The sequence below is a fragment of the Eleginops maclovinus genome, chromosome 13 (assembly GCF_036324505.1).
Source record: "Eleginops maclovinus isolate JMC-PN-2008 ecotype Puerto Natales chromosome 13, JC_Emac_rtc_rv5, whole genome shotgun sequence".
NCBI classification, from domain to species: Eukaryota; Metazoa; Chordata; class Actinopteri; order Perciformes; family Eleginopidae; genus Eleginops; species Eleginops maclovinus.
In genome coordinates, this window is record NC_086361.1 from 17,063,733 (window position 1) to 17,085,948 (window position 22,216).

At 41.5% G+C, this 22,216-nt stretch overlaps 1 protein-coding gene across 3 annotated transcripts; it reads left to right on the forward strand.

The window, feature by feature from the left end:
* Positions 1-2,086: 2,086 nt before the first annotated feature.
* On the forward strand, positions 2,087-22,216 carry igf2bp3 (insulin-like growth factor 2 mRNA binding protein 3). Of its 3 annotated transcripts, XM_063899803.1 has the most exons (16): positions 2,087-2,871; positions 3,815-3,875; positions 9,380-9,428; positions 12,510-12,561; positions 12,818-12,881; positions 13,522-13,800; positions 15,222-15,356; positions 15,786-15,908; positions 16,029-16,164; positions 16,918-17,046; positions 17,214-17,282; positions 18,017-18,136; positions 18,275-18,349; positions 18,589-18,720; positions 18,902-19,015; positions 19,238-22,216. In XM_063899803.1, exons 1-16 carry the CDS (start codon positions 2,697-2,699, stop codon positions 19,337-19,339), a joined length of 1,815 nt encoding a protein of 604 aa, XP_063755873.1. In that variant the 5' UTR covers positions 2,087-2,696; the 3' UTR covers positions 19,340-22,216. The 3 variants fall into 3 exon arrangements, with proteins under 3 accessions (XP_063755873.1, XP_063755874.1, XP_063755875.1); XM_063899804.1 differs by lacking the exon at positions 17,214-17,282 and having other exon boundaries at positions 2,088-2,871; positions 18,014-18,136; XM_063899805.1 differs by lacking the exon at positions 17,214-17,282 and having other exon boundaries at positions 2,088-2,871.

The window sequence follows — 22,216 nt, forward strand, 5'->3', positions numbered from 1 at the left end:
GGATTATCGCATACTTTTACTCAACTACATTTATTTATTACCTTTAGTTACTTTGCAGATATGGATTTATGGTGTTAAATATAACCAACACTTAAATTAGACTAGTTACACCTGGAGAAAATTCACAAGCTACCCTATAAAGGAAATAAAACTAGCTGCACCTTTACCAGCTTTCATAAACTTTAATACATCAACATTTATCATCAAAACATATGATTTATATTATTATGAAAAGGACCAATCTTCATACAGAGTACTTTTATTTTGAGTGCTTTAAGTATATGCTAATACTTTCTACTTAACTTGAGTAACATTTTGAATGCAGGACTTTTCCTTGAACAGAGTATTCCTACACTCTGGTACTTCTACTTTTACCTACAAGATCTGAGTACTTCTCCCACATCAGTTAGCAAATGATATATGTAGGTTGCAAAGAAAACCAGAAAAAACAAATGACATAATAGTTTATAGTTTTTCCAATTTAGTTTTTTTATTTGCCATTAATGACACACTTAACTAACACACTTAACTGTAATTATAGGAACTAAATTATACTCACAAATGATGACACACCTCATAAATGATATTGTCACAACATGCTCTGTGTTTAGCACACCCAGGCAATTATATATCCCAACGCTTAGTCTGAAGATGTTTGGATTGAGTTTATATTCTAGTTGTCTTAGTGTAAAAAAATTAACCAAGTTTACAAATCTGAATGTGATGCAGTCCTATACAACAATTCTAGAAAAAAGTATACCTTCATGAAGTTTACAAAGTCAGAGGTGTTGATTTTACTTATTATATTTTGGCAACTACATTTTTTGTGCAGTAACCAAGTATGGCCACATTTGTACTAAGACGTTTTTTTAACATTTTGTTCACCTTGAGTATCACACAATGCAGTTCAGCAGCACTGCAAAATGCAACCTCGATACTAACCATTAAAGCAAGAATTGATTGAAGGACGGTTGCATCAGATTGCACCAGGTTTATTTGTGTACCTAACTGGCTTTGAGTGAGGATAGAAAGATAGATAAAGATATAGATTGAAACTGTAAAAAGTCTAGGCCAGATCTTTCATTCTTAATATTTATATACTTAATTTATATTTGTAACATTAGATAACAACTGTGAGACTTGATAAACACGCCAATTTTCATTTTCTGGTTCTTGGGTGTTGAAAAATTGAAGGCAGTTTTGCCCCGACAGGGTAACGACATCTGTGCCATCAACAGGTACGGATTAAACTGCACATTTCTCCTGTAAATGTGGCACTTTTCTTGCGGAGTGATTTATGCGGAATCTATCGGCCTTCGCCTGTGATTTACAAAAGATGTTATGGACACTAGTGTACTATTTCAGACATGGATTCCACACGTTATTGAATTGGGCTGTGCGTTACGTTACATAGGACGCTAGGGGCACTTTTGTGTGTAGAAGACCCCTCCCTCCCTTCCTCCCTCCCTCAGTGAATGCAGATCCATGCCGGAGGTATAGCAGAGAGGATTCGCCATGTGCATTCGGCCCGCATGGCCAACGCCTCCTCGTTGTGCCAAACGGTTGGAAAGTTGAATAAAACAAATGGAGGGAGCACTAATCTCACCCAAAGACACCCCCCTCAAATTATTTTGTGTGGCCACGGGCAAATCGGGCCTGCTGTTGGACTTTGAGTTGTGGATCAGGGAGGGCATGGCTCCACTCTAGTTGGAGAAGATGGATGCCGTCATGTGGATAGTAGTACGTGTCATTCCCATATTGCGCGGAGGCCCGAGGAGTGGCGCAGGGCCCACCCTAGTCAAGTTTCTCAAAATTAAATGTGCCCAGCTTTCAATTTAACAATATAGTGCAACATCATTTATGAATGGTCCCACCCCCTTTCCTGCTCCTGTGTCATCAGTACAGCGCATTTAGCACAGCCGTGCGCACAAGCCCCCGCAATATCAGCGTCTTTCCTGCTATGGGCGTGCGTGAGCGCATAGCCGTTTTACTATTCCTCCGCCGACCAATGAGAATCAAGCGTTTGCAGAGAAAGGCACACGAATGTGATTCTAGTAAAGATACACTGGGTTCTCACGGAATCCCTTTACGCACATAGCTCGCCAGGTTTTTTCCCCAACACCAATCCACTCTTCCCCTCCTTTTTTCTCCACTCCCCTCTGCTGTCCCCACCCCAGATTCCCGTGCAATTTTCCCCAATCCCAAACACTTAATTGAGCAATTGGGATTCCTCACGTGTGGGCTGATTTGTAGTTTGAACACGTGGCTCATTCAAAAAAGCCGGAATAGCGGAGGATTTTTTTCACCCCCTTCTTCTTCTTCTTATTCTAGGCTCTAGACTTAGAGGCGGGCGCCAGCCTTACCGTGTGTGACATTCTCTGTCTCTTTGCCAAGGGGTTTGGAGGAAGACACAAAGTAGTTTCTCCTCCTTTTCACCCAACGCGCCATCGTTTGGAGACACGAGATTAATAATTGAGCATTTATTTATTGCGCGATAGAGACAGAGGGGCGAGGGAGAGCGAACGCACAGTGAGGCTGCCAGTTTAAATCTATCTGTGGCTTGAACGACCGTGAAGCACGCCACAGCCTCTCCGTAGTAGTAACGGCGATTTAGGCTACTCAAAATACGGCACATCCGTGAGAGCAAACAACTATCTCTCCCTCAGCGTAAAGATTGTCCCTTTTCGGCGCAAAACATGAATAAGCTATACATTGGCAACGTGAGCGCTGAGGCGAGCGAGGAGGACTTCGAAACTATCTTTGAGCAGTGGAAGATCCCGCACAGTGGTCCGTTTCTTGTCAAAACGGGCTATGCATTTGTGGATTGCCCGGACGAGAAAGCTGCAATGAAGGCCATCGATGTTCTTTCAGGTGAGAAATGTTGGTTAAATTAAATAAAAAGTCGCGATTGGAAAGACGCACTAAACTGCTGCAATTGTTTGAAGATTGCTTTTACTTGGGTCCTGTGGGGTGGGGGTGTATCCAACCATTTCTTTCTCTCGCACAACCTTTACTTGGCCTTTTGACACTGTGGGTTCAGAAAAAATAGCTGCCATGGCTTCGAGTGAAATTCTGCACCTTAATTTAACTGAGTGTAGCTTGATAAATTGGTCGAGTAAACCCAATCATGGGGATAAGAAAGAAATACCAAGGCTTCCCTGTTGTGTGGCGTTCAGGGCTGTGGGGCTCGTAGGCAGCGGGCTGTGGACGCCGTGTAGTGAACCTCATTGTGGGCTTTATCTCACGGCTCACTGTGGCATGATTTTGAACAGAAGCCGTAGTGTGTTGTTGCTTTTTATAAGCTTCAGTTTGAACTCACACACACGTCCAGGTTCCAAACTATAGGCCTTCTCTTGTGGCCACAACTTGCTACATTGTGAAGCCATTTCGCCCATGCTGACACACCAGGTGGTTTAATTGTGTTGGTCAAATGTAGGCCAACTAACTGAGCCAAACGACTATCTGCCTTTGAAAATAATTCACTTAGTATGATGGTTTGTCATTCAATTCTACTATAGCCTACTCACAACAGAACACGTAAGAATTTAACTAAACGCGTATCATTTTACGTATTGCCTGGCTTGTGTAGTGGCTCGCACACTTCTGAGCATTTTAGGTTGCTAATTTCGAATTGTACTGACATTATTTACTACATTGTGTACGTATGCCTGTTTAGATGTAAGTCCACTGCACACCACGAGAAGCAAACTACTCCTGAATACATTTCCACGAGCAGGAAAAGAGGCCTGTTGTTTAGGAGGTCAAATGATTAATGACACTAATAGTTGTGCCTTTTTTGTTTTGTTTTTTTTAGGTAAAGTTGAACTTCATGGGAAACTTTTGGAAGTGGAGCACTCGGTCCCTAAACGTCAAAGGTAGGTCGTTTTTACAATATACTGTGTTTTTGGTTCAACTCGTGGGAGCTGCAGTTTTTTTTCCTTCCAATTACCGTTTTCTTCAGAAAGCTTTTATTTTTTTCGGATCTGTGTGTTAAACATTGCCGTGCTACATTAATTCAGTATTTTAATTTGGCTAAAATAAGGTGTTTTTTCCCCCCCTGAATGCTCTGGGGTCAAATGAAAGGGGCGTATGGTGGTGTACTCCCTCCTTTCGCCATGACTGTGTGGGGTGCTCCTAAAACCGTCGTGCATTAAGGTTTTAAACAGCCTATATTCTCTCGCTTGCACATAGTATATGTTCAGTACTTGATATTATTTCAGCTCCAACTTCGGGGCGATTAGTTAAAAGCCTGAGTGTGCAGGGTAGAAATGTGTGTGCAGGCTGTGTTTGAGGCGTACAGGCCTTGTGGAGTCGTCCATTTGAGAAGGATCTGCCCGTCATTCTCCCTGCCTGCCCTGTGCTTCCGCCCTCCTCTGCACATTGTGCTGCTGTTGCATGAGATGGACTCCTAAACGCGAGTGGAATGGGAGGTTTGGGGCCCAAGTCACGGAAAACCGTAGTTTCGGAGTTAGAGCCCATGTAGGCACACTTGGTCAGTCGTCTTACTTCAAAATATTTCGTAAAAAGTGAAATATAAATGTGTTTCTGTGAGATGTCTACGTAATGTCCTGAGGACGTAAAATACCGAGGCTTTTTGCCATTGTATGTGTGTTTTAAGGTGGTGACGCAATTCGGCCGTAATTAATCATTCTTTTGATTTAAATTAGCATGTCTCTCACTTGGTAATTGGTGTAATGTTTTCGAAGTCGTGTTACACGTAATATGCATGGTTAAGTTGCTTTTTAAAGTTTAATTGAATGATCAGCTCTTTTACGCAAAGTCAGAAAGGCGAGGTGAATCACGTAGGCTTGTGGACTGTTATATGTTGTTTGAGATAGAAATTGCTTGGCGGTTAAAAGGATAAAGCAGAGATTTAGATTTTTTTTCAAAACATTACGTGAAATGTACTTTCCACCAACAAGCTTCCCCTGGCCACTTGGTAGGCTGCTGGTTTAAATGGTGCCATGGATAAATAAACCAGGTAAAGCTAAATAATAATTTTGCGTCAAATCTTGAGACACATTTTTCAGATAACGAAAAAACTGGTGACGTTGCTCTGTCTTTTGAGTGCCTGCTGTGGTGGCTATGGTAGCAGCAGAGTCGAGTTTCAGCCACACTTTAAAAAAAGTAAAACGTGCCCTCCCTTTACAACATGGAACATAGCAGTAGTCAATGGGAACAGTATTCTGAGTTTGGGATACACACTTGGACGCTGGGGCCCCTCTTTGCATTCCAACCTGCACATATTAACTGGGGTCTCAGCCAATCGCCATGGCTTAACCTTTGAACCGTTCAGCAAGGGGAAGTGCTGCAGCAGACAGACGAAGGTGGCTACAGTTTTGGGCTCCTGAAGATTAAAATGTGTAGAATGACATGCTGAGCAGTGTGGCTTTTTCACATGGGTAACATGTAATCAAACATGTTGATTTGCATTCTTCTAAATTTGTCATGGACATGGCAATAAACCCCAATATATAAAATATGTCCAATGCACTAGCTAAAACATCTGCTGCTGCATTCAATAGTGATTCCAGGAAATGTGTGTTAACAGTTTAACCCCCAAAAATTCAGTTAATTAAAAACATATGGTCCAGCAATGCATTGTTAGTAGTATTATAGTTATAACTTTTTCAGACATTTACATTGATTTGAAAATGTGCTGTGCTTGGATTTGTTTTTTTGTATTTGGCATTTAAAGTGGGACACCCACATGTTCCTGACTAAAAAAATGTATAGCTTAAATTTCTTACTCGGGAAGCATGTACATACACATAGATACAATACAAAACCAAGAATAAATCAGAATCTTCCAGGTGTATTTTCATTTCAGGTAAAGCTGTTTAAAGTGGCAATTATAGTTTCACTTTTGATTCAGATTTTTACATGTGTATTAAAGAGCTTTTTAATGCAAGCCACTGGGCCCCATAATTTTTATTCTGGCTAACAGTCTATCATTGACCAGTAAATGTTTTATTTAATTAATTGTTAGCTTAATAAGATGCAGCAGTTTATTATGTTGTACACTGACTAGACTTCCTCAGTCAGCTTGTGCTCCCCTTGTTGGATTAAAAAAAAACAATCTATGTAGCCCATCCCCATATGCACATGTTCAGAAGGAAAGGAAATGGCATGGCTGAAGGAAGAGTGGCAGCAACTGCCTGCGAGAGGGGAAGCTGTTGTTAAACATACTTTGTCCATAGGTGAATAACTTTGTTTTATTTAAGAACATGCAAGAGTGTATCAAATGTTCTCAGTCAGTGGTGTAAAGTTACAGCTGTTTTTTATATATATATATATTTTACACCTCATTATAAAATACTCAATGAATTTACCCAATAGTGTAGATCGTATCAGTGCTGCTTATGGAAATGGCTCCTGGCTCTTATTTCAAGAATATCAGGTCATGGGGTCACAGTGGAGCCCCACCTGCAGAAACAGGGATTTAGGACAGAGACTTGGGGTGCCAGAGAATTATGACTGTGGCCCCTTGTTTCACCCAGACTGCAAGAAAAGACTCCTTAACTCTTCCTCCTGCAAGGTCAAATCAGAATGACATTGTGCTTGTGCTTCTTCTTGCATGTATATAAAATGGTAACTAAAAAGTAGCTGGGTAGTGGACACAATTGTGTATTAGTGTTTGCAGAAGTTGATTAATTTCTAACTGTTGATATTCAACTCATTGTAATTCTCTGTGGGAATAACCAATCTATCCAAATGTTGAATTTAGCTTATTGGTTGCACCGTCAGTGTGCATATAAGGCCTGTGAGAAGGCAGCAGAAACCAGGCTGTGGAGTTCAGTCATTCAGAACCTCTGCATACTGAATAGTTGATAGCTGTGGATGGGCGTTGAGCACAGGTCCCAAACCAGATAGTGTTGAGTGCTTCAGTGAGCTTTTGGAAATGGAGATGAATACAGGTGTGTAGCAGTCTCATTGTGAATCCTTTTGTCTTAAATGGCTGCAAGCTCGTGTGTTTAATACACTCACTTGTGTGCATTACGTCCACGCTGCAGGCCTGTAGGTATTAGCTGAGAGGCTAAGGAACCGGGCGACCATGTTGAATATTGGCCCATTTTTAAAAGTAAATAAGGAGACCGGCCTCCTCCTGGCCATCACATGACAAGCCAACCCTAGTCACTCCTGTCCCTCCCCCTCCCACTTTTAACCCCGCACTACATGTTCCTGTCAGTGGACTTGTCCGTGTCCACGGTAACAGGGCCCCACCCCCACAGGGCAGAGAGGGCCCTTGTTACCCTTGCCTGAAACAGGGTTAGTCCCCCCACCTCCCCCCACTCCCCACCCTCACAAACGCCACACCCCACTCACACACATCCCCCCCCCCCTCCCCAAATCAAAGGCTTGGACTAGGGAATGTATACCAACCCCCACCCCACACCCTGGCTGACTTCTTCTGTGTGGAGCTATAGGTTAATCCGACTGGAAGTGCTCGGTGCATTTGCACATTTCGCATGGCGTTCCCACCGCAATGCAGAGCATACAGAATGTGTGGGGAGAGGGGGCCGGATCAGCCAGGAATGGCACAGTGGGCCGGAAAGGGCTGGAATTCCTCTTGGAAGTTATTTGGGAATTTTCTTTATAATTTGCCCATTTAGAATTAAGTATTTTCCTAATGTCTTCAAATAAATATGTTTGTTGAACTGCTGCTCACTTGATTGAGGTCTTGGTGGCTAAACTGAGGAATTTAAACTACTGCGGCCCTTGTTGCACATGTGCAGTATGCTTTTACTGCATAGATGTTCTTGTGTGATTAAAAAAATAAAAGTACCTTTTTTTTTTTTAAAGCACCTTCTTTTTTTTTATTGAAATGTGAGTTAATTTACTAAGGAGTACGTTTTAAAATGCTGCATGGTTTCTCACCAGCAGATTAGAAAACAACCAATAGCGGTGGAGCTGTTTGTACAAGATGAGCTGGATCTAAGTCTCTTTTAACAGCTCAGTGAAATCTTATGGAAAATAACAAAAAATGCAACTCGTATGCATCCTTTTTTTGTGAGTTCATTTACTAAGGAGACATTTTAAAAATGCTGCATGGTGTAATTTGATGGAGCTGTTTTTTTTAATGAGCTCAGTGATTATTATTTTTAGGGATAAGAACAGATCTTCACTATACAAAAATAAAGTTTGGACACAAGAGATGTCCACACACAAAGCAGTTTAAATGACATGCATATGTATGAGGTCCATAAGTTGTGAGCGTAAGGCTGGTGTGAAAATGGGTAGGGGTCAGGGTTTGTGATTCCACTGTGTGTGTTCATGCTTCACCTCCCAGCCATATGTACATTTTGTTCCTTTAGATCTCTTCGTATCAACGTGCAGCGGACTTTGGAGTGGCCTGGGTTTTTCTCACATTTGTGAAACTCTGTGACTCATTGATCCAGAAGTTCCTTGTCGGCATGACCTCCACATTTAGCCAGTATACTCATGATGCTTTCCACAATGTGTGACTGAATTTGGGAACCTTCATGCTAAAAGGATGAATCTGGGATTTCTGTCCTTGTTTGATTCTAGTGACGAGGCACAGCAGCACCTTTTTTTGTTGATACTGGTTTCCACTTGCTTCTGCTGTATGCACACACTCTAAGAAGAGCATGAATTTTGATTCTTGCTATTGAGTGTGACGCTGCAAACAGAGGTTCCCTTTGGTTTCCGTTTGGCACCTGCAGCACCGCTCCCTCCCTTCCATTTTTTTTAATACAGCAGCTGATACTCCTGAATCAGTGTATGTTGTAGTTGGGAAGAGTGGGGTTGGCCCTTGCACTGGTTGATACCTCGTCATGCAATGCTATAGAGCAAATGATTGACTCTAAAATTGCGTATACACAACCTTCAGATGCATCTTTTTCTTTCCGATTTAATTTTATTCCCCTCTGCTCTCACCTTGATGCCGCTTTATGCCTTCTTTCACAACTCTTCCTTCACACTTGTGACACAATCTGTGATTTGGGACAAAAGGGTGTGGTATGCGTTTTAAAACAATAAAATATCTAGGTGTCTTTTCACCCATTTTAGGCCACCCAGTTGAGATTCCAAATCGCCCCTTTACCCTTTTTTCCCCCATCACTTCCTCCCACGCTTTACCCAGGGTGTCTCATTGCACCTGCTGGGTTAGGAATGAAATTAAAGCAGTAGTCATATCTGCTGCTCCTCAATCGTGGTCTTTCTTGCTAGATGGAGTGAATGAACATCTTTTTTTATTATTTTTCAATGAAAATGCCTTTTTTTTTTCATTGTACTCATTGTATTGTCGGCTACTAACTGAAAATCTCCCATCTCTTTTCCCCATCAACCTTCTTTATCTATTTCTCTCCCTCCTCCATTATCCATCCCCCACCTTCTTCCTCCCTTGTTCTCTCTCCAGGAGCTGTAAGATGCAGATCAGGAACATCCCGCCTCACATGCAGTGGGAGGTGAGTGCTAACAGGCTGCTAACTGTTCCAGGGCGGGGCACAATTGGGCAGCCTAACTGGGCTCTAATTTAGTGGACTCCGGAGTCACCTTGCCTACCTGTTTTTTTTTTTTTGGGGGGGGGGGGGGGTTTCAATTGAGCATGTGATTCAAAATTATTTTCAGCAAGGGTACAAGGTCAGGCCAGAGAAACGCACCAACCAGTGGGTGGAACTGTGGTTGATGAAGAAGAAATTAATTCAAATACTAAAGTGATTTCTAAAAGTTGAAGTTGTATAAACTATTGGAAGAATTAAAAGAGTAAGGTCTCGAGGATTTGGCTGAGTCGGGCAAACGAGGAAAATTTAAGCAGTTACTACTTTGTAGTGTTGAATGTGTTGGCAACCTAATAGGCTTGTATCTTAAAGCATTTTGAAAAAGCTTACTGTTTTTTTAATTCATTATTTATATACATAAGAACAGCTGTCGTAAAATGGCAAACAGGACTTAGTTGTGCTGTTATGGTGTCTCTCAACACTGATCAAATGTTCTGGTTTGAAAGTGAATGGCTCTTCACACTGTCTTTTCTTGCATATAACACTTCTGGTAAGGAAATATAATTAAACCAAGTGTTTTATCTGCTGTGTTGTGAAACATTTCACACAACGGGGGTTTTGATGTGGCCCCCTGGCCAAGCCATGTGTGTAACCCCTAATACGGTTCAAGGAAATATTAAAAAAAAAAAAAAAAATGTACTTTGTGGTTTTTGGTGTGTTTTGTTGATGAAATTATTCTGGAAATGAAGTGAATGAATTTCATTTATTTACTAGCGGCTAGAAACATTACATGGCCAAAGTTTTTCATTTTGGAGTTTAGAGATCAACTGTATCCTAATTTAAGTATTTAGTTTATGCTCAGCAATAATATATTATCATGTATTTCTACTGGTGAAGTACAATGGTATAAACTCTACAAAAGTACTTTTACACTTTTGTATAGAGCACAATACAGCTGAAACAAGATTCTACAATAATCTGTTGTCTGCTTTCACATTCATTCACATACAAGTTACCCAACACTAAAGGGAAAAACAAGGATAGGATAGTTCACACAACTGAGCATCATTTTTGAGTTCTTGGAGAAAGCCTGGAAGTGACCGTTAAAATGTTAAGCAAATTTACACTTGCACATTTTCTGCAACAAACTAACAGAAAACCATGTTTGAACTGATCATGCTAAGCTGTGCTCAGGTGCACTGAAAGAACTCTGAGTTGATTGAATGTTCTACAGAGGATTTAAAGTGAATTTAAGTATCAACACTGGCACTCAAGGTCAGTGTAAAATCTCAAATCAAAATTATGTTTTGTATTAATTAAAAGGTAAACGGAAAAAAATACGTCACACAAATTCAATCAATTAAAAGGAGCTGTAAAATGTTAGTTTCACCAATAAGGCGGTGGCCTTGTAATCTGACTAAGTGTTGAGCAACAGTCGCGTTTGTGTGTCCTTGCAATGCATTTTTTTCCCTTTGCATTGATAAGCATTTAATTTAAAACTATTTAGTATTCAGTGTTGGTTATACATTCTTTGAGCACACACTGATTTACTATGCAGACGTAAATTCATCTGGAATTAAATGTTAAGATTTTAAAGTTACCTGACTAATTTCACTAGCTTTTTCTTATAAATCCTTTTTGTCAAACACAACATCCCAGCTTTAACCTCCATGTTGAATCTCATGTGGCTGTAACACAGCTTTACGTGACTTTTTTTTCTTCCCTTCCCTCTGCAGAGGTTTAGCTGTGCCTGTAGTTTCGTTCAGTTGAATTTCTGCTCCTAAACGCTATCGGAGCTACTAAGCATTATCTCATTGAATTGCACAATTGTTCAGTATTGTTCTAAATTGTAAGGTTAATACATGGCTTTAGATTTCAGCCTGATTCACTCAGTGTGATCAAATGGCCACGGACTGTGTTTTGTAATGGTGGGCTCGCTTTGCCTACGCATGTCCCTCAACTGCAGATCCAACCATGTTCCTAGCATGTAGCGAGCGAGCTGTTTGCTTTTTTTCAAAAGGTGACATGGAGGGTTCTCCCTCTCAGCGGGGGAGGGGTAAGAAGAATGGAGCAACAGAAAAGAATGGGCTCTTTTGATGCAAAGGCCTTGTATGTATCTTATCAGGTAGATAAGACAATGGGTCGTGGTGTGTGTAGCCCTGCAGCAAGAGTAGTGGCGTGTTCACAGGCTGTAGTGGGTGGGTGGGCCTGGACTCCCTTCCCTTCCATGTGCTCCGATTCACAGAATGTGTAGCATGAACTCGCACCCCTCCCCCAGCCACTGCTTCCTGCTGGAATGTACCCCACCCTTTCCTGAGTGGCCTGGATTCCCATTGGCTGGGAATGTTAGACAGGCAGGCAGACAGTCCAGTTATTACCCGGCAACTCTTGGCTTAAGGGAACTTGTATAAGCGCATGAGCAGCCAATGATGGGCAGCGGAGATGGCAGGGAGGCGGGAGGTTGAATGGTTGGTGGGTTGGTGGAGTAGGGGGGCAGGGACGCAGCCTTGTTGGCTAAAAAGTGGGGTTGAGCTCTTGGGGGTGTGGCCTCAGATTCAACTGAGCATGGTCGGATGTCTTAGCTTAGTTTAGAACCCTCGCTCCCCCTCTCGCTCACATTTGATCAGTCTATGAATTAAAATCCTGTGGTTTCCAGATTGAGGCAGGTGGCTATTGGGTTTGGCGTTTTTTATTTTGAATGCATTTTCAATAAAGCAACACGTTTGAAAAATGATTTAATCATTTTGCCAATATTTTAAATGTCTCAAAAGAAAAGTTACCAAGATGAGCGGTCTGCTGTTTTTCTACATTAAATACATGACCTTGAACATGCAAGAACCTTGAAGGCAAAATAATAATTTGAGGTAGACAGGCATTCACAAGAAGGCATTTAATGTATCCATGTAACTTGACATTAAGCTCCAGGATTAATGGACTGTGTCCTTGCAGCATGAGGGGCTGGTTCCCACAGACGAGCTTCTGCTCACCAACAAGTTCTGATCAAACGCTTTCAATGTTTGGGTAATCATTTTATTTTCTTAATTTCAGGTTTTGGATGGTATGCTTGCTCAGTATGGTACAGTGGAGAGCTGTGAACAAGGTAAATACGGACTTTAGTTTAAGCTGTGTCGCAATTACAGCGACAGATTCTTCCATTACCTTGCCTCAAAACACCTTTTTATGCTGCATTCAGAATTGCTGTTATTTTACATCTAGACAATCTTGTTTAAGTTGCCTCATTTAAAAAAACAAATTGGATTTCCTTTGTTTATAACTGTTTTGCCATGTGAAATTAGCTACTTGTGATGGATTACATCACTGAATCTGTGGATTGACTGTGCTGTGCCGTCCTACAGTAAACACTGACACAGAGACTGCAGTAGTCAACGTCCGATATGGAGCTAAGGACCAGGCCCGGCTGTGAGTACACGCGTACACGCACATGCAGTGTATTAACATCATTAACCTCCATCTCATCGCTCTTCATGTCTTTGACAAGGATCCGCTCAAGTTTTTCACTTTACCCAGCATTCTTTGTTGCAAATGACATCCGCCTCCCCTGTTTAGTCTTCTCCCATGCACCTGATTTCCTCCTTACAAAAAACAGTCCAGTTTAATTTGACATGCAATGTTGATAGGTGGAGGTGGGTGGGTGTTGGAAAAGAAAGAGGGTGGGGGGGGTTAAATTAACCATATGGTGCCCCCTGGTGTACATAAGTCATACTACAATGTTTCTCCATACACAAGTGGTTGTAGAAATCTCCAGACAATTGATGGGTTTACTGTAAATCTTAATTCTTGAGGCTGTAGAGGCAGATGTATATTAAGTGTTAATGCTATTTTAAGTTAATTTCAAGTAGCTCACCAGCATTGATGCCACTGCCTCTCGGTATACTGGGCTTTTAAGAAGCTTTTACCTCTTTGTTGCTTCTTAGTTTTAAATGCCCCCTTTCCTTTGATTTTTCCCATTGATAAGAGCATTCATGTGTTTGCAACCAAGTCATTCAGAGTTGTGACTGTCTAAAAGCCTTCCGGACTGACATCTCTTTATGATCTCCAGGGCGATGGAAAAACTGAATGGATCTATGATGGAGAACTATGCTTTGAAAGTGTCGTATATCCCAGACGAGACGGCTGCAGCAGAGGGGCCTTCAGGGGGAGGCCGGAGAGGCTTTAACGCCCGTGGAACCCCTCGTTCCGGTTCTCCAGGTCTGGGTGCCCGGCCCAAAATGCAGTCAGACATCCCACTGCGCATGCTGGTTCCCACACAGTTTGTTGGGGCAATTATCGGCAAGGAAGGTGCCACTATCCGCAACATCACCAAACAGACCCACTCAAAGTAGGTACCCAAATGTCAGGAGGCTCAAACACTCAGCCTTGGTACCTTGAGTTTAGGAAAATACGTTGCCTTGCATACCTCCAGAGCGAAAAGAGAACCAAAAAACGTTATTGAGTAAACGGGGTCAGCAACTCTTCAACAAAACATTAGTTAACAAACTCTAGCACAACTTGTCCAAGTCTCTCGTATGTATTTTGGCGAAGGCTCACGACTTCCTGAACACATGCCTTTTTGCTCAAATATTAATGGTTGAAACATGAGAGTCGGATTATTGTGCATAGAGATGGTACATTAATGTTTGGATAGTTTTGCTGTAGTTAACATAATTTCTTCAATAATTTTCAGCATTTTCAGTCTCTTTTTGTACAGTGTTGAGGCCTAATTACAAAAACATTAGCTTACACAAGTTAATACACAAATGACTGCTTTTGGGGTGACGTATTGTGATGTAGCGTCATTTTTAATGAATCTTTCCTTGCCTTTCACTATAAGGTAAAAGCAGTAACATGACACAACTTATCAACCATGTAACCTTGGTATTCTTTGTATACTAACTCTCATTTGTGCATTTGGCAGGCTGAACCACAACATATTTTTAAACTGACTGAGAAACTGGGTAGCAGTTAAGGCACATTCCTAAACTGGTTTTGCGTTCAGTAATTGCAAAAACCCTCAGATGCTTAAGCCTCTTTTCTTCAAAGTCTACACATTGCCACCACCGCAGCAAATACCAAATTGTATCATAATTATGTAGACACTGCATCACTTATCAAACCATACTGACAGGTGACTTTGGTCCCCTACAAAAACTAAGTTGGTAGAAGTTAGTAGATTGGGTTTGCCAATATTTTCTCCGGTTAAACAAAAATCAAGAGTTTGAACTGAGCAAACCATTTAATGGTCACTTCTCCTTTCTAACACTAAGACCAAAAACTATTCATTAAACCTTCTAGTAGTCCTTGTCTTCGACCCAAACATATCTACGTTTCATTAGGCTCACCTACTGTAAAAATCTCAAGCAGCTGATTCAAAGTGCTTCTGTCTAGTATGAAAATGCTTGCTCTGGCTATCTGTTGAAGTCCCATTTTGGTTTATAAGGCAGTGATCAATATCTGAAACAAATGCCCCAAAAAATGGAAATCTGTTCCAACGTGCTTTTTTAAAATCAAGGCGTAAGACTTGCCACCACATTTGATTTGCTTATTAATTTAGGACAATTTATTCATATCTAACACTGATCCCATCATTAGTATTCTGTTGTCGTTTAATCTTTTAATTTTTCACTGTGAATCAATCTGGGTTATTGTATCATTTTATAAATCTAAGGTTGTTTATCCTTATTTCTTTCATATCTTGTCTAAATGCCTTCATGTCTTGTTGCGGAAAAAGTGCTTAACAAATGTGTCTTGTCTGTACTCCAGGATTGACATCCACAGGAAAGAAAATGCAGGTGCAGCAGAGAAGCCCATCACAATTCACTCCACTCCTGAAGGTTGTTCGAACGCTTGTATGACCATCATGGAGATCATGCAGAAGGAAGCTATCGACACAAAGTTGTAAGTTTTCCCCTGAAAAAGAGCCAGGATATTGACTTGGGTTCAACTTGGTTCTTATAAATGTGCTGCATGTTTTTAAAAGTCTTGTAAAAGAAAATAATTGGTCATTTTATTAAACACACTCTTGGCTGATATAATCATTAGTAGTCAAAATTGCTCCATTCTCTTTAAATTAAGTATTTTTCTCACATGATGATGATGTCACAGCCAGTTGTGTCTGGTAATAATTGCCACATCTTGAGGTATAAATACTTCACTTTCTTTAAAGTATTTGCTTTTACAGCTTATAAATGGGATTCGAAATGTACATTATGCAAGGTTTGACATTTGCACATGCAGACAAAATGTCATGGCTAAGAGGTCTGATCTGGATGTTGTCTTTGAGTTTCTCTTTAGCATTTAACGAAACATCCCATCTATTTTGTGCAGTACTGAGGCGATCCCACTGAAGATACTTGCACACAACAACTTTGTAGGAAGATTAATTGGAAAGGAAGGACGCAACTTGAAGAAAATTGAGCAGGATACGGGGACCAAGATCACAATCTCTGCGTAAGTTCTTAGATCCCACGTTTTTTTTTATTGTCATATATATGCAGTTATTTATAATATGCTTTAGTGTCATCGAGATGTAATGTATCCCCTCTCACTTCCCTCCATTGTTCTGTCCAGTCTCCTCGACCTGACAATGTACAACCCAGAGAGGACCATAACAATAAGCGGCACCAAGGAGGATTGTGGTACCGCTCAGAAGGAAATCTCGAAGAAGCTCACAGAATCGTATGAGAGTGACATGGCCGCTATGAACGTAAGGTTTTTGTTATGGATACTCTATTTCCTGGGAGAAGTGTAAACAATTTGTTTTCTAAAGGAACATTTCTTAAATACCGTAACTTAAAAGCGTAGTTGTCAGTCTGCTCCAGTAAAAACGTACTGTCATGAAGTAATAAAAACAGGAAACTAGAAAATGTGATTTTTAGGAAGGGAAATTCAAAACATGCACAACAGTTATCTGGAATAGCCATAGCAGCACTTTCATATCCTGTATTATCTTTTCATATAAATACACTTCAATTTTGTCCTTTTTAATATCTGTGGTTGCACACAGCTCGCGCGTAGGAACAATTCTGTTTTAGGAACATGTCGTTTATCTCATGTTGACGCCCCTTTGGACCTTTCTGAAATATTAAGGACAAACTGAGGCGTGTATTTTAGAATTCTAGGGGCTACAAATACTTCTGTTGGGATTTAGCTTACAGTGCCTGGTCCAGACACGAATAATCTGAGGATAATAGTTTGGAAAAATGAAACTTTTTACAGTGTGCATGTGGTGCAGACAATGCTTGAAGAGTCTGTGGATAGGCTGACGTCTAGGTTAATAAAAGTGCTCAAATAAAACAGATGTTCCTCTGAGCTTTATATTTAACGTTCAATTCTTATCTGAAGTCCTGTGTATTAAACGTATGTATTGCTCTTTTTTACTAGACTACTGGCGTCAATGAGCAAGCATACAACCTGTGATGTGAGTTGTATTAAGCGATATGTTCCCATTTCTCTCCAGCTCCAGTCCAACCTGATTCCAGGCTTGAATCTGAACGCTCTGGGTTTGTTCCCCAGCGGAGCACCAGGCATGGGCCCCTCCATGTCTGGAGTCCCGCCTCCTGGAGCCCACGGTGGATCAGCATATGGAGTAAGTGACAGTCTTCTTTTCACATCCACTACAGTATATCCTCAAAACCAAGAAATCACTGTTTACTTTATTTTTAGCTTTATTCTGCAGCTTTTTGGGCGAGGGTTGTAAACACACGTTATATTTAGTCTGTAGCAACTCTACCTCATGTTGCTTTTTTCCTTTAGTGCAGTCCTTATGGTGGTGAGGGGACATTTTGGGCTTCTTCGCTCTCTGCGAGCAGCCAGCCCTTTTCTGTAAGTCCCCCGTCCCACAGTGCTCTGCACGGCTTGTGACTGCTCGCTGCGGGATTAGTGGGGCAAGGTTTGCTAGTGACTAAAGTTCTTCTCCTTCTGCCCCTTGATCTTTGACCTTTCTTAGTTAGACGCTGATCTGTGTGTGTGTGTGTAGGGAAACACAAATCTCGGAGGCCAACAGCAGCTTGGCTTCTAGCCCTATTTTAAATGTTCTACAGTGTTATTTCTGCAAAATATGCTGCATTTGCACTTTTGTTGGAAGGTGAATGTCTTTCAAACTAAATTTCCTCTGCAGTAAAAGCCCATCTCCAGATTTAGAGGCTGCCAAAACAAGTTGTTATAGTCCCAGCAGCTGACAAATTGACTGAATTATTGGGTTCAATCCAAAATCAACAGTGTAGACTTGTTGTCCCACCTAGTCGATATACACCAGAGCTCGAATCAATCACAAATGCACCCTCTCCAATAAGACATGAAATCATATACAGTACAAGTACACTGTGGTTTTTTCTTCTTAAAAGTTTATAATATTATGCATGTTGCTTATTAGGATTGTGGCTTTGGATAACAAATAAAAACATTAAGCAAAGTAAGAAGATTCCCTCTGAACATATGGGGAAAACTCCCCTGAATCTCCAAGAACTAAAAAGCTTTGCTGGATCCACGGTCTGCACTTCTGAAGTTGGTTGTCTGCAGGTGTTCGCAGTTGTACTAACACCTTTTCTTTCCAGCAGGGACACCCAGAGTCGGAGACTGTTCATCTGTTCATCCCTGCACTTGCGGTGGGAGCCATCATTGGAAAACAGGGTCAACACATCAAACAGCTGTCACACTTTGCCGGAGCCTCAATCAAGGTGAGTGTTGGACAGGAAGTGAAGTTGGGAATCTCAGTGACGTGTTTGACGGCAGTCTACCTGTTGTCCCTTTACTGATAGGAAACATAAGTGAAGGTTGCAGTTTGTTAATTTATGCTGGCCGTTTGCCCTCTTCAGATTGCCCCTGCAGAAGAAAAGGACTCCATTCATCGGGTTGTGATCATCATCGGAACACCAGAGGCTCAGTTTAAGGTGTTGTACCTCTTCACATCCATAAAAACACATAAAACCCTCTTAGTAGTTAGAACAGAGTGGGGACGCATAGCAACGTTTTATGGTAGCAGCTGTTTGACTTCTGCAGACATAATGTTCTTGTTTCCTTTATGGCTTTTTTTTATCAGTGTTACTGCCTGTTGACAGGGTTATTTTTTCTGTAAAAATGCTCCCTTTCATAAATGCAGCATGAGTAATCTATGCTTTTCCGGTTGCAGGCTCAATGTCGCATCTTTGGCAAGCTGAAGGAAGAGAATTTCTTTGGACCCAAAGAAGAGGTGAAGCTGGAGGCTCACATCAAGGTCCCTTCCTTTGCTGCTGGACGTGTCATCGGGAAGGGTGGAAAAACGGTAAAAAGGGCTATGACTTATTAATCATTATACTAGCTGTACAAACCCAAGCCAGCTGCTGACAAAGCTAAACTTGGCACTAAATGGAAAATTATCTCATGAAATGAAAAGTTTTGAATAGAGTTTGAATCCATTTATTTGCTCCATGAGTTGCAATTATTGTATCCCTTTGTGGCTGCAGGTGAACGAGCTGCAGAACCTGACCTGTGCAGAGGTGGTGGTGCCCAGGGACCAGACGCCTGATGAGAACGACCAGGTTATCGTCAAGATCATCGGACACTTCTTTGCGTGCCAGGTGGGTTTTTCTGTGATTCCACAGAGGCACATAAGGCATTGTTTTTCTTTGAATCTGCATTTGAATAAAGGTCCTACTAAAGTAGTTCGAGAGCCGTCATCCCGTACATGCTAAAAAATAGCATCAGACATCTCTTAAGGATTTCTTGATCAGATCCCTTTCTTTTAAGGACTCTAATGCTGATAACGTTGATCTTATCTCAACATATTTTTTGTCATCCAGCTGGCCCAGAGAAAGATCCAGGAGATCCTGGCCCAGGTGAGGAGGCAACAGCAGCCTAAGCCTACATCTGGAGCCCAACCGCCACAGCCCCGCAGGAAGTAAATCTCCAGCGGACCTGGAGGAACGGTGACTGAATCTGCCAGAAGACTTGACAGACAGACAGACAGATGCAGCAGAGTCCAGGGGGAGAACAAGACAAGGGGTTGAAACGCTCATCTCAGGGGTCAAAGATTATCAGAACCCAACCAAACATCCACCCCTCCTTGTCTTACTTGATGAACTTTCAAGTGTGGATAATAAGAGACCATCCACCTCTTAACCTCCACCCACCTCACCTCTCTGCATCTCTGTGAGAATGTACTTCTGAGGGCTCCCAACTACGTCACCTGCCCTCACATGTACGCACCCCTCGACCGCTCTCCTCCTCCCCCCACGGGTGTGTTCAAAAGATTTTTTTTTGTCCTCTTTTTACACTAGAAACACAAAGAAGAAATAAGGATCCCCCCCTCCTATCAGCTACTTGATGTGGTACTTCAAACCTGACAAGATTTTTTTGGTAGACTTCAGAATTAGTTTGTTTTCTTTTTAAGTGTTTAATTGGTTGATGAAGCTTTCTCATGAGTTTTCTGTGGAAAGGAAAAGGCATTGCTATCAAGGTCCTGGTTGGACCAACAGAGGTTTATTTTGGGGGAGGGTTGGCTCAGATTGGGTGGGCCATGTTTAGGGGAAAGATTCTTGTTTCAGGACAGGACCCCTGAAAGGGTGGATTATATTGGGTGTCCTGCCCTAGTAATGATAGTGGCATTTTATAAATTTGGATGCATTTTATAGATAGACCTATATACATAGATGAATATATATTTAGAGGTGAGGGCAGCGCCACGACTGACACTTAGGGAAAACGGTGCCGAACTGCTGCTGCCCAGGAAAACCAATTTAATATGCATTTTACTTAACTACCTCAGGATCTAGTACCTCAGAAGAGAAAAAGAAAATGATTATATATATGAAAAAATGTTCCTTTCTTTTTTATTTTGCTTTTGTGGTATTTTGTATACTTTATAAAGCTGATAGTCTTTGAACATTTTTATTTTTTTAAGAAAATTTAAAATTTGGTCAGCTGCCAACTGACCTTGCCTTCAACTCTGGTGCTTTAGGTGGCGTTGTTCATGTGTATGTGTGACTTAAGATGACCCTGTACATAAAGTCTATTTGTACATAGCAGCCCCGGAGCAAGAGTTGGCGCCCCCTCAGCTGGCGGCTGACAGGAGTATCGAGAGAAAATCGCCTCAGTTTTTCCCCTGAGGGTCCACCATCTTCTGAAAAAAAAAAAGTACAAAACTGCAACTTGCAAATAATGCCAACCGTACATAATTGCAGCAATGCCGTTTAGTTTTGGGATTGACATGGTTATTGGTAACGGTACTTTAATTTGTCAAAAAAAATCTTTTTTGCCTTCCTAGGAGGGCTGTGTTCGGGGCAGCGCAGTGTGGACTTTAAGGGTCTGCTCTGTCGCTGCCCTACAGTCAGCAGAGCGTCTGTTTTTTCGTCTGTTTGTTCCCAGACCATCTGCCACCTTCTTGACGTCGGTGTCTTAGCAAGGTCCAAGCCGGACTAGGTTTTTTTTTCATAGAGCAAGCTTTGTCAGTTCGCAGTGGCCCTTGTAGCCAGGCCATCAAGTCAATGTAAACATCGTTCACTGCATGGTGAGTGGAGGAGACTCACTGATAGACGCATATTCTTCTTTTTTTTTGCGCTATAGAAAATTGATTTAAACAAAAACATTCTCTGTAATCCACAAATGTAACTTGATGTTGATTTGTCCAAACAGGGAAAAGGCCAGAAAAGGCAAAATACTGAATGACCCTCCCGACTTGGGTGGGGTAAGAAAAGAGGAAAGGAATCCAAAACTTAAATACACAATTTATTTCATTTGTCTCTTTATGCCGAATGTAAATATGTTGATTGTGGTAAAAGTGCTCGAGTGTATCCATGCTTCCACAGTAGAACGCCGTCTACCTCAGCTGAGGGGGTGGGGGGGTTGTTGTGGGACGAGTCACCCCACCCTGCCCCCACTGAGCGCCAGCGCGCACCGATACCTCAATCCCCCGAACACTTCTTTCTACATGGGCGCGCCATCCTAACACCACGCTTAACTGAGGGGCACAAGTGATACTTAAAAATATCCCCGACACCTCCCAATTCTGTGCTTCCTTCCTGCCAAACCACCCTCCCCATCCCTCCCCCCGCAGTTTGTTTTGATCTACCTCTTTAGACGCGTATTTGAAGTAGAGGCATTCTTCTATTTGTTAGAATTTAGCCCCCCACCCCCTCCTTTATGCCTCCCTATGCTTCCCCCCAGATATGAATGAAAACGTAAACTAAAATCATGTACTCTTTAGAATTTGAGAGAATAATCGAGAAAAAAAAGTGATCAAAAATATTTTCTTTGCCAGTGTTTATATGTACTCTTTTTGGCTTAATTGAAATCCTCCAACGATGGTCATTTCTTTCTGCTTTCTATTTTTGGTGGTGTGGCTTACATGTATTTGAACTTTTGCTTGGGTTTTTTTTTTGTGAGTCAAATCACGTGTTTGATTTTGCATTCAATAGTTAAAATGAGAAAAAAAAAATACAGATAAAAAAAAAAGGGCCTTACCTTTTTTGTTTCTGATTTGTAAGACTTCAAAATAGATACAAGTCCTGTCTTTCTTTCCCTTTTGTCTTTCACTGATGCTACACTCTCGCTGATTTGGTAGCTCTATTCTTCTGTTAGCATTTATTGGCTGTGTAACGTGAAACATCCTGGTATAAGACAGATATGAGGGACTGGGTCTCTGAGTTTTTTTGGAAAAGTGATCTAACTTCAGCATGATATTCCCTTCACCTCCTCTGCAACCATGCTTGTGCCCCTTCACCTCCCCTTCACACACAGCTCCACTTGTCAAATGCCTCTGAATAAAAAAAAAAACAATTAAA